The sequence below is a fragment of the Sturnira hondurensis genome, unplaced genomic scaffold (assembly GCF_014824575.4).
Source record: "Sturnira hondurensis isolate 20B ecotype Veracruz unplaced genomic scaffold, ASM1482457v3 Scaffold0021795, whole genome shotgun sequence".
NCBI lineage: Eukaryota > Metazoa > Chordata > Mammalia > Chiroptera > Phyllostomidae > Sturnira > Sturnira hondurensis.
Genome location: NW_028094426.1, coordinates 6181044 through 6194430, shown reverse-complemented (window position 1 = coordinate 6194430; position 13387 = coordinate 6181044). Strand labels below are relative to the sequence as shown.

Below are 13387 nucleotides of genomic sequence, written 5' to 3'. Positions count from 1 at the left end.
GAAATGATCTCAAGATAAGTCTTGCATTCTTAATAACATTTTCCCGAGGCCCATTCTGGTTGGATGTCAGTGATTGACATGCGTTAGTGATTTCTGAAAGGTTAAAGTAGTTACCTAAATAAACTTTTCTAGAAAAGAAGCCACTGAAACAATAAAGGACAACAGGTCACCAGACAAACTTTCCAAGTTAATGTTATGTTTCCAAATATATTTTAGCGGTATAGTCCACTACAGTCACGCTCCACCGAGTAATTGATGCAATAAGTTACTACCATTAAATCACAGGGAAAGTTGAACAGTATTTAAGAGTTAAAAAAAAGTTTCCATATTCCATATTCTTAATTAATTTTTATATTTTCTTATTACATTTTTGTATGTTAACAGTACATAGATATTTTCCTAAAATAGTGGGTATTCCTTTCATACCCACTGAAAGGATTTTGTTATAATAAACCTGCATGTTCTATTAGAAGCCTCACTTTCCGTAAAGAGGATTTATTTATACCTTCTCATAAGTAAGCTTCAGCTTGATTGGTGATCACTTTAAAATAATACCTTGCATGTGGTAGGGTTGTAAATTTATACTAATATAGATAATTATTAAAAGCTTTGTTTATCAATAACTATAATTAGCATGTGTAAAAATTTGCAGTATGTCTACTTTTTGATATTTACTGTAGAGAACTATATTTCTAACATCTCTAGCTAAATAAATTCATAACTAAATGAAAAAACCTAAGTAACCAATATAGGGTTAGATTAACTTTAATATGACAGGGATGTAACATTTTGGAAACTAAATTTTATTATACTTCTAAGTACAATTTTAATTTTTTCCAAAAGAAGGGAGAAAATGTGAAAGCTTTTCATTTGTACCCAATCAAGCAGAACCTAGATTAAAGAACCTAGATTTTAAAATAGAGGTAGGAAAGGAGGCCATGTTTGTGTTTTACAGAAATCTGTCAATTCTCTTTGTTGACACAGCTAACTTCTTTTTTTTTTTAATATAATTTTTATTTAATTCTTGTTCACGTACAGGTTTCTGTCTTATATTCCCAACCCTGCCCGCCCCCCACCCCATGCTCCCCGCCTCCCTCCCCTTTCCACCCCCCACCCTTAGTTATTGTCCATGTGTCCTTTATACTTGTTCTTTCCTGGGTACTTTTGCTCCTGAGTTGGTTACCAGGGAGTAAATGGTAAGAGCAACAGTGGTGTGAAAAATTGGCACAATACTTGCACATAGTAGATGATACATAAATATTTGTTTAATAAGCACATTATTGACTACTTAAAGGTCAAAGGATTGTTCATCCTGTCAAGTGGTAGTGACAATGTAATTCTCCAAGATCTATACATTTTCTCTCTTTTTATTTCTATATTTCTATTTCTACATATTACTTAGATAGGATTGTTTGCATTGAAAGTGTGAAATACTGCCTATAAAGTCTTCTAGACCTGGCTGGGCCTTGGCGTGGAGAACAGGACAGGAAGCAATACAGTTCACCAGCTGCAAGTTCCCTGTACCTGCTAATGTCTATTTCTCACCCCAGTCAAGCTACTGTCCGCACCCACCCTGTAATGCTGGGTGCATGCACAGGTTTCCTTGACTAGCAATAGCCACCCTAATTCCTTGCACAATAATTTCCCCAGCTTGCAACAGGGAAAAGGACTGGCAGAAACTCTCTCCCAACATATCCCTTACCAGTGGCACCCTCCACACAGTTGCTGTTTTCTTCTTCTGCAAGGTCCTTACTGCTTTCTCCCTCCTCCAGGACTTAGCATGGCTTTTATCTTAGGATTTCAATTCTGTTCTTACAAATCATAGAGGTAACACCAGTAATCTGTGCTCATTAACCATCTTGTTCTAACAGTAACAATTTATTTTATGTGAATGATATTTACATTACTTTCAAGCTTACTATATCAGGCACTTTAAAATACATTCCCTCCTGTAATTCTCACCATTGTGCTATGAAATAGAAATTATTATCATCTTATTTTTAAGATAAGGAAGTGAAACTTAGAGTTTTAAGTAACTCACTCAGGGTAACACAGGTAATAAGTATCAACAGAGACAAATTCAGAGCTCTCCTAAATCCAGACACTTGGGCATGATCAACTTTGCCTGTGACACAGGTATAGACATAAAATATAATTCTTTTGAATTACTTGAGACAGTCTGTACATAGAGATACAGACCAGTTTTAGCAAAATAGTTCCCTGAAGGACTGGGTAATGCTAGCCTTCCCTTCCAGCAGCCACGGTGCTGCCATGCTTGGTGGCCCAAGGAGGTCTGATTCTCAAAGCTTTTCTGAAGACACTTCTCAAACCTTCACCCAGCTCCTCAACTGAATGACCCATGTCACCTAAAGGTTGACTCCTAAGAGTTGCCAGAATTGTAGGAAACAAGCTCCATCTACCTCCATCCCCTGCATGTGGCCAACACCACAGATGGCACAGCTTCTTCTTTCTCCCTGGACCAGGCAACAGGTGTTTCTCCCAAATTCCCATTAACATCTTGTTCTCCTCTGTTTTCTCTCCCTTTCATCTGTTCAATAGTATTCAGAGACGTAATATGCTATATAGTCACGTGTCACCTAACGACATGTTGGTCAGTGGCAGACTGCCTGTATGACAGTGATGTGCAATATAGCCCACGTGTGCAGAGGGCTCTGCCATCTAGGTTTGTGCAAGTGCACAGGAGCTCCCAATGACAAAGTTGCCTAAAATGATGCATCTCTTAGAGGGTATCCCCGTTGTTAAGTGGTGTGTGACTGTATTGGAGAAGAAAGCTATATCATGGTTGGTCAGTAAAAATAAACTTTATAAAGTAAGCACGCTTACAACAAAGCATGCCAATCAACAAAGTGTCAGGAAGGGCCTGGTAAACAAGAGGGAAAAGAAGAATTGCACCAAAAAAAAAGAAGGCGAGCCAAGAAGGCTTGGGGCCCTTGGTCACTGTTCAGTAGGAGCTGAACTGTGCTTACAGAGTAGACTCCCTTTTCCCATGGCAATGACATACTTACTGGGAGATTTGGTTTCCCCGTAGTTTTTGGTCTTCTAAATGGCCTGGCTCCCTACATTATTGTATAAAGAAGATTTCTTTTTCTTTTTAGGTATTCCTAGAATAGTATTCCCAAATCAGAATTTCTACATCAGAGAGCATTATTGATTTTGGCTTTTAGTTTTGTTGTGTGGATTTAATTAGCATATAAAAGATATGTTATTCGTTCTTCTTATAGTATTTTAAGTTTCATTACAGGAGAATACTCCTGTATTCTCTTCACAGATCATGTTTGGGCACCATTTATCAGAGATGAAATATTGAGTGCTATAGACCATTGGTCTGTGCAGGTGAAGAATGCCATGGTTCTTTCTCTGTTCTAATCCTCTGCACAGCCTGGTACAGAAGCATGGCAATAAGTACAAGTGCAAGCATTACAGTTGTTCACATTGTGAGTTTCCTGCATACATTAGGCTCCTGGTATGCTACGGATACAGATTTTTCTGCTTCAGACATCTGCATGAATAACGAATACTGAGTGGTTTTTTTTCCTGTACTATGGATATTATGGAATAATGGAAAAATAATCAAAGAATATTTGTTCTAGAATGTTTGGCTGGCAGTCACTGGGATATTAAAATGCTAGGACTAAACTAATTATCCAGTAGATGGCACTCTTAGCCCTTGGACCCCCAAAGTCACAAATTAATGGCTGTTCTTTGCACTGGTTATAGATCATAACAGAATCCATGCCACTGACGTCTTACATGCTGTTTGGTTTCTTACTACACAACCTATTCCAGGCCTCTCAACTGTGATGAATGATCACGGATCAGCAAGTGATTCAGGTACATGCGAAGTGCATGCGTGCTTCCTTATGCACTATGGGGAACAAGAGTACTTTTTAAAGGGGGTCAAGATAAATTTAATTCATTTTTTAAAAATGTCTATTTTACTTCGATCCTCTCTTTTCAGATTCTGACAGTGGATTTACCCATGGACATATGGGATATGTATTTTCAAAAATGTACAGTGTGCCAGATGATAAATACGGGTGTCTGTCTGGAAATATCCCCGCCTTGGAGTTGATGGCCCTGTACGTGGCTGCAGCCATGCATGACTACGATCACCCAGGAAGGACTAATGCCTTCCTGGTGGCGACCAGCGCTCCTCAGGTAACTCCTCCTCCTTTGATTGGGAGAAATGGTTCAGTTGAGAGATGGAAGAAATTTTTTTTTTTAATTTGATTTGTAACAGGGACCAAGTGAATATAAGCCCAACTGTATTTGGCCCTGACATAAAATTCTTAGAGAATATGCTAACTTTGAAAAGATAGCATTTTTTTTCCAACCTATTAATGGGGATACTCATTGGGGTCCCTCTCAGTTTCCTTCTAAGGAAGAAAACCTACTTGAATTCATGTTAATGAACGTCCTCAACAAAGAAGAGGCCAGCCTGTCCAAAAGTCCCTTTCTGAAAAGATTAGAGAAGGAAATATTTTTTGGACTTTTAAGAATGCAAGGCTTCTTTGTATATAAATCCCATTCCTTTGAAATATGGTCATTATAACAGTTATGATTATGGCATTTTATTGATTAGTAGGAATTAAAAATCAATTTATTTCATTTGAGAGAATTTTTTTCTGAACCTAGTATTCTAAAATGATAACTTTAAAAGAAGTACATCTTAGCATATATTTGCATTTAACTCAAACTTAATCACTAAGTACCTAGTTATCATCATCTATTCAACTAAAGTGTAAGTTTCTCTTGGATTTGATCAGCTCCACCCATGTTATTAAGGATCCCTAAAGCCTGTATTTCATCCTAGAAGTTCTAAAGGCCAATCTGATCCTATTCTCTCTTTTTTTTCTTGTTTGCTTTTTGTCTTTCATCCCATTCCCGTCCATTTCCACTTCCTGTCTCATATACTAGTCTAGAATTTTCTTCTAATCTATATGCAGTAAACATATTCTGTTTTTTTCTGACTACATACTTTAACTTATTTCAGTGTGTCCTTTAAACATCAATTATTTCTTGGAAAGTCATATAAATCCTCTTGGACAGAAGCATTTACTATTTAAATTTTCCTATATGTGTATGTATTTTCACTTACCTCAATAATAATTTTCATGTGCTTTCTCTTTTGTTTTCTCCTAATGCCTTTTCCCCTCTATTCTCTATCTCACAGTCTTCAAACATTTTTAGGCAACTTCTGTTTTTCTGGGCTTCCCCTCAGCATTTTTAGCTAATTACAAACAAGTTGATAGTTAATATATACCTTCAATTTCTAGTTAAAGGGTGATATTTCCTATGCCTAACTGTGAAGTGAAATGTTTCAATGCATGTGCTTCTCTGGGATTTCATTCCTGTTTATTAACTATATGTTTAACCAAGAAGAGATCATTCTTACTCTAGATATAAGGAGTAGCTGAGTTACTTCTTAGGGATATTAATGCAAACATGCAAATCATGTTTTGGAGGGTTAAATTCCTGCACCTTGCTAAGAAATCTGATAAAATCTAAACCCTTACTAAGCCCTTACTTGGAATGAAGTTTCAAGTAGATTAACTTTATCTTACAAAAAGGGAAATTTAACCAAGAAGTGTAATCAGCCAATGTGCATCAATAAGTGATTCTTAATAGCCAGCAGTCACAGGATTGCATTTGTGTTCCCTGATAAAAGAAAATTCCAAAAGCATTGCATACTCTTCTTTGTTTTTGTAATTTTTTAACTTAAAAATCGAACTTCACTCTTACTTCTTTGCCTAGGCGGTGCTCTATAATGATCGTTCAGTTTTGGAGAATCATCACGCAGCTGCTGCATGGAATCTTTTTATGTCCCGGCCAGAGTATAACTTCTTAGTTAACCTTGACCATGTGGAATTTAAGCATTTCCGTTTTCTTGTCATTGAAGCAATTTTGGCCACTGATTTGAAGAAACACTTTGACTTCATAGCCACATTTAATGCCAAGGTAACTAGATTTGTGTCAGTCTTCATTTTATGGCCACATTTTGTCATGGCTTCATTTTATGAAAGGTGTCATGGGACTGAATATTGGACAAAACTCATTGCTGTCATCTTTTGTATGTCAAATGTGAAAATGAAATGCAAGAGAATATTTAACCAGAAGCAGATAAATAGGCATTGGTCCCAAGCTAGGAACCTGAGAAGTTGAGGTACAGTCTATATTATACTTTTGTGCTACAGGGAAATAACAAAATTACATTATTGTGTTTTTGTTTGAATCAGTTTGCTCCCATGTGTGTGATATATGAACATAAATTATCTGACAGAAAAGTCAAAGCCCTGGAGCAAAATTTCATATGTCAAACATAAGTGCTTAGATGATAATTTAGGAAAATTTCTTATTTGTAGCTACTTTATTTTAATAGTACTAGATAGCACATGCTAATTTTAAGTAGCACTTATTTTCAATTCCATAATTAAAAATTATCCATCATTTGTGATTTTACTTCTTTTGATGCACTCTTTCACTGTTCATTTATGCAAGCCCGCAACGTTATTTTAAATAGCTGAGAAAGTCCTCATTACTTGGTATTCAGATCTCCACATGGTAGGAAGACAGTAGATATTCTATGATTTATTCTCCTGTTCAAGTTTTGTTTTCATTAAGGTAAAACACATTTTACTTTGTTCCTCGAACAGGTGAATGATGATGTTGGAATAGATTGGACCAATGAAAATGATCGTCTGCTAGTTTGTCAAATGTGTATAAAGTTGGCTGATATCAATGGGCCCGCCAAATGCAAAGAGCTCCATCTTCAGTGGACAGAGGGTATTGTCAACGAATTTTATGAACAGGTAGCTGATTTAATCTATATGTAAGCTGCTCATAAATTCTCCAAAGTTGCCAAAAAGCTTTGAGAGTGTGATCAATGCATTTCATATTCACCCCAACATTAGAAAATGCACTGGCCAGTTTTAATCTCAGGATTAAAAAAATGACAAAAATGGACCAAATTATAGCTGTAAAAACTAGGTTATTTGCAAGTAATTTGAAAGAAGATATTGGAGTAATAGAGACACCAGGAAGGCCGCTGAAATATTGTCTTTTACAGATTTGTTATAAGAGAAGCCAATTTAACTTTAAATATATGAGTATATACCAGATTGAGTTTATTTATTTTTCTATTAGAGTTAATAGCAGTATATGAAAAAAGCTTAAAAACAGGCATTTTGTTTGACATGATTGTGCAAGGGTTAGCACACAAAAAAACTCAAAACAACTACCACCACCACTTACGTATCAGGGGATCCTCCCCACGTTGCCCTGCACTGGCCAGATTATACTGAAAACTGTGTTTAGTATTGTGAACCACTCTATGAAGATGAATCTGGAAGCAGTGGGGCAAGGGTGAAGGACAGGCATCAGTGACATAAAAGGATATTAAAATAGGTGAAGATATTAATCCTGGGGAAAACAGAGGCGATATCATAACTATCTTCAGATACTTAAAAGACTGACATACAAATTTGGGATTAGGTTTATTATGAAGTAGTTGTAGAGATTAAAGATAAATTATGCAAAGTATTTGACACAGGATTTGATTTATAAGAAACATAAGATCCTTCTGTGCTTCCCTAAAAAGGGTATATAAATAACCAGTTTAAAGAAGGTCAATATCAGAAGGAAATTTGTATTACATAAGATGAGGCACCATAATAAGTGATAAATTGTCCGGATGTATTTGATTATGAAGAAATTTTACAGGCGTTATTCCTAAGAGTCATATGTATAATAAAAGGTTTGTGCTTCTAGAAAATAATGCACTGCCTTTCCTAGGGATGAGGTGAACTCATAATCCATCCCCAAATATTGAAATACAAGAAAAATGGAAAGAGAAAAGAAAATTTACTTACAGTAATTTCATTACACAGTCATAAACTTTGTTGATATATCAGTATATTTCTTTATTAATTTTGCTCTATAACTTCTGGTTAACAATCTGATTTTTTTCCAGAAAGATTCAAAACTGTTTAAACTACACTTATAGAATGATTCTATTAATCATATAGGTAAAGAATATAGAAACCATATAATCACAGACAATATAATTCAACCAAAAGCTGGTATAAGTTAGCGACTTTAATTGAACAATATAGTATTTAAAGACTTCTAGTAGCCAAGGTAAAACAGGAAAACATAATAGATTATGTATTTGCTTGATAAATTTGCTTGGTTGTACTTGCTTATTTCCAGCATTTGTTTTACAATGAATGATACTCTAATCAAAGGCACACTGATCAATATGACAAGAAATGTCATCTACTGAGATATTAAACCATTAGTTATAGTTCACCTTGATCAAAATCCTAAACCTCAAGATCAAAGAAGTGGTAAATGGCAACAAAGCATTTCTGCAGGAATCTTACTGAATTTGGGTAGACTCTCTTAGCAATAAAGAGGGAATTTACCCAGGAATGTCTGGGTTCTCATATATTTGCAAATCTTAGATGCTAAGTGGATTTTGACTTGACTTGTATTTTAAGCTTTCTTGGTCATTTACCTTTCTAGTGAACTGTTCATGCTAAATTCCCATTTCTAGGGTGATGAAGAGGCCAGCCTTGGGTTACCAATAAGCCCCTTCATGGATCGTTCTGCTCCTCAGCTGGCCAACCTGCAGGAATCCTTTATTTCCCACATTGTGGGCCCTCTGTGCAACTCCTATGATTCAGCAGGACTCATGCCAGGGAAATGGGTGGAAGACAGCGATGAGTCAGGAGATACTGATGACCCGGAAGAAGAAGAGGAGGAGGAAGCAGCACCAAATGAAGAGGAAACCTGTGAAAATAATGAATCTCCAAGTAAGTTATATAAAATCTGTTTGTAGGTTCAGATAATTCTTATGCTTTTTATAAATTACATACTGTGAAACCAATTATGGATATTGCCCCCTCACGCAACCTCATAAAAGAGAAGTTACAAACTATGGGATCTATAATACTACCATATTCATACAAAGGTATGTTCTCTGTCATGAAGTAAAAAAAAAATAGCTGAAACCTATTCTTCAGAGTATCTTAATGATTTAGAAACGAAAGGACTTTCAGGTACCATACAGAGAAACGATAGGCTTTTATTGGCTTGGTTAGGGGAGACCATGTAAACCAGTAAGAGGTAATCCATCACCCATCCATTCTGCAGGTATTTACTGAGCGAGATTTAAAATGCTTTAGAAGACCTGAAAGAAGTGAAGGACTGGCCCGTACAGATAGATATGGAAAGAGCATTCCAAGGGGTGGGGAAAGCAAGCCGTGTAAAGGTTCTGAGGTGAGCTTGGCTGGGTGTTCGAGGCGCAACGGGAAAGGCCAAAGCAGAGGAAGGGGACAGGAGAGCAGCCGGAGGGAGAGCGTGGGGTCAGATGATGCGGGGTATGAAGATAGGACAGAGTAGATCCCAGCCTTGAGTTTGGCTTTTACTCTTACTGAGATGGGAAGCCATCAGGGGTTTTGAGCGGAAGGGTTTGTCGATTCAACTTCCATTGTAAGCCTGTTTCAGCTGCTGTATTGAAGTATGTTCTTGAGTTGGGCGTAGGAGAAAGGGTATGAGCAGTGGGATGAGTTAAAAGGCTGTTGAAATTACCCAAGTGAGAGATGACTGTGTCTGGACTCATATCTGGTCATCGATTTGGGCACCCAATCTAATCGATTTAATTTAATTAACTATAAAAACAGATTTTTCTTTACATCATGAAATATTCTCTATTTCTCCTGCAATAGGGAGGAGGCACTAAAAGAAAAAGCTATAACCCTTAGAATGACGATGTACAGATACTTTTCCTGTATTCTTGAGAATACAGTATATGGTTTCCATCGGCCTTCATTGATAAGGAGCATACAGCGTTAATATTTTTCAAAGCCCTCACCAAAAATATTACCGGGGAGTGACCTGCTGATCAGTTGGTCCTGCTTTTTCAGCAGTCGGGAGTATGCATGACTTGGTTCACTTTGGCCACCTAGTAAGGGGACATTCTGACATGGGCATCAGCCAGTTTTCCTTCATGTAAGGGTCCATTGCAAGCTCCGTACACATAGATGAGAAACTGTGATTACCTGAAGAGACCAGGTTACGCAAATGTGGGTTTAGATCAGATTTTTTGCTTATATTCTGTTTTATATATTAACTTTTGTACAGAATGAAGGAAATCAACAGTTTATTGTCTTCCTTTAATACTCCATTAGCAAAGTAATTTTATTTCTCTGATGCTGATAAAAAGATTTTCATTAGAAATTTTGTGCTGATCTTGAGATTTAGAGGCTGGCATCAAGACTTGGAATTCATGGGTTATTTATTCATTTGTTCCTTTAATAAACAGACATTAGTTCTGTTAATTTATTTGTTTTACTTTTCATCCAGAGAACCAGGTAATTTTCTGTCTAAGAACATGACAGTTTTTCACTGATTGATATTAGAAAGTGTTGTCAGCTTTAGCTTCTGGAAAATCTTTGTTCCCACGAAACCTGATTGCTGTTTGATCTCAAACACAGTGAAAAAACCACACACACACACACACACACACACACACACACACACTCCAGGCATTAAGAATTGAAGAACCCAGGCCGGGGGATTTAACAGGCCCAACTTGTCAATGTTGGCTTTCCCCCAAAATGAGACAAGCAGTTACTCTTTTCAATTCCTCTCTGCTCTCCAAGGTTGGGTTGCCATACTGACTTCCAGATTCTGATGTGCTACCCCTTTGACCTCCCTGTTTTTATCCAGATCACTAAAGCTGGAATGAGAATTCTCTGGATTCTGTTTACTAAGGACTTCTAAATGTCAGCTGGCCACCTTATATTAAAATGTAAAGTATCTATCAGCAATGACTTGATACTGTAGCTTTTGAAAAATTATGTTTGCAGTATTCCTTTATAGCCAAGAATATGATAAAAAGTTAGTTAGTTGTAAAACTTGGCGGCATAGACTAATGGAATTTTACGGTATGGAATTTCCTAAAAAAACTGAAAATGGAACTGCCCTTTGACCCAGTGATTCCACTGCTGGGTCAAGAATCCTGAAACACCAATTTAAATGAACCTATACACCCCAATGCTCATAGCAGCACAATTTACAATAGCCAAGTGCTAGAAGCAACCTAAAGTGCCCACCAGTAAATGAGTGGATCAAAAAACTGTGGTACATATACACAATGGAATTCTATCAGCAGAAAGGAAGAAGGAGCTCCTGCCTATTTCAACAGCATGGGTGGAACTGGAGAGCGTTATGCTGAGTGAAACAAGCCAGGTGACGAAAGAGAATACCATATGATTGCACCTATAACAGGAACCTAATGAATAAAACAAACAAATGAGCAAAATAGAATCAGGGCATGGAAACAAGGAACAAACTGACAGGGACCAGAGAGGAGGGGGAAGAAGAATAAGGGAGGAAAGAAGAGGAAGGGTATAGTTAAAGACCATGTATAAATGACCCATGGACAAAGGCAATGGGGTGGAGATTGACTGTGGGACTGGGGCAGGGGAGAGCAATGTGGGGACAATCGGGACAACTATAATAGAATAACAATAAAAAAGAAGAACGAAATGGGAGAATTGAAGATCATCTAGCTCAGCTGCCTCCTTTTACAAAAGATTAAACTGAGGCTCAGAAGTGTAAGTAACATTCCAATCTATAGATGGTTTCTGCAGAATCAGAAAGCAAACCCAAGTGTCATTTTTAACTCCATTGCCATTGACTCTTACAATTTTAATCTCAGAATTCCTATTGATTATGACGGTTCACTTATTTAGCTAAACTTTGGTTTAATATGCAGCCCTGGCCAGGTAGCCCAATTGGTCAGGGTATCATCCCAATACACCAAGTCAGGGCTTCTTTGACAATTAACCAATTAATACACTGATGAAGTAGAAAAAACAGACCTATGTCTGTCTGTCTGTCTGTCTGACTCTCTTCCCACCCCCTCTCTTCTAAAAATCAATAATTAAAAAAGTAAAAGTATTAAATAGGCACTGATACCTTCAGCAATTTGCAAAATTTGGAGACCTCCCAGGAAACAGAATAAAATGTTTCATTATGGTATGTTAGCGAAAGAAGGCTTTTCCCCTACCTCATAATTAAATCTGAAAGATTCCTGCAGCGAACTAAGAGGTTTCTAATGAAGTACTAAGCTGCATTTAGAGTTTGAGCAATGAAAGGATCTTTGTTCTCGGTTCAAAAGGTTCCAGTGCTGAACAATTTGGCTCCCGATACAAGCATGTTTTAGACCACCTGCAGACTCTAATCTACGCAAATTTATTTGGTACAAACTTTCTTCTACGTCACTTCATTCAGTTTAATTCCAGAGAGGTTTATTGCTAATGTTAAACAGCATTAATAAGAGAACAGCTGCCATCCTGGATACTTCCCTGAAAGGAAAGGAGAAAAGTGAGCTTTTTGTTAGCTTCTTCCCTGTGAATGCCCTGCCATGAATGTGTATAAATTTCAGGTAGAATAATTAATCACCTTGCATAACAGAGTGTCTCCTATGACCGTGATGTAAGTCTGTCCTGCAGCCAGAGGTCATCTCTAACTCTTGATTCAAAAGATTAGGATAAAAAGTATGTTAACTTTTTAAAATTTCTCAATAGAAACTGGCTTGTTCTTAGCTACAACAAAAATGAAGTAGAAATAGACAAGTAAATGGCTTTGGTAGAAAAGTACTGTAGAGATTTACTTTGTAAAACCCAACACATTAATATATTTTATTAATTTTGATAGAAAAATTATATAGACATATCCCTTGTTAAGCTTTTTTTAAAGGTTTTATTTATTTATCTTTAGAGAGGAAGGGAAGGAGAAAAGGAGAGAAATATCCATGTATGGTTGTCTCTCATGAGTCCCCTGCTGGGAACTGGCCTGCAACCCAGGCATGTGCCCTGACTGGGAATCGAACCACAATCATATAAGGTTCGCAGGCCCACGCTCAATCCACTGAGCTACGCCAGCCAGGGCTCGTTAAGAAGCTTTTGAACAAAGAAATCGATGTTATGCTTCGGGGCCCCATTCCCCGTCCCTGTCAGCATGCCCCTGACCACCTGGAATCTATCAGCCCCTTCTTCATGCAGTGTATTTCATTCTCATAACTTACATCTCAGCTCAGGTGTCGAGCTGCTTGAAAGAAAAACCTACCTGTTTCCCCACAGGCTGAGTCTTTTGGGTCACTATGATTTGATGTCAGAAAGAAATTGCACCACACACCTGTTAAACAATGACAAGGAAGGCATTATTCAGGAGCATTGCAATTGCAAAGAGAAACTGAACTTGCCTTCCCTGAAACAAAGGCAAGAGAGTTTTTAACTGGGATGTACTAGTGAGAAAGCACAGGAGGACCTTAGAGGGAGCTGGTCCATATGATTAG

General features: G+C 37.3%; 1 protein-coding gene across 2 annotated transcripts in view; it reads left to right on the top strand.

Annotated features, from left to right (window-relative positions):
• Window positions 1-13387, top strand: part of PDE3A (phosphodiesterase 3A) — a 277604-nt gene that overhangs the window by 260432 nt on the left and 3785 nt on the right. For both annotated transcript variants that reach the window (XM_037034006.1, XM_037034005.1), the window contains exons 11-15: window positions 3739-3852; window positions 3980-4179; window positions 5776-5979; window positions 6675-6830; window positions 8576-8834. In XM_037034006.1, the coding sequence (XP_036889901.1) occupies window positions 3739-3852; window positions 3980-4179; window positions 5776-5979; window positions 6675-6830; window positions 8576-8834 (933 nt within the window). The remainder of the gene's footprint in view (window positions 1-3738; window positions 3853-3979; window positions 4180-5775; window positions 5980-6674; window positions 6831-8575; window positions 8835-13387) is intronic.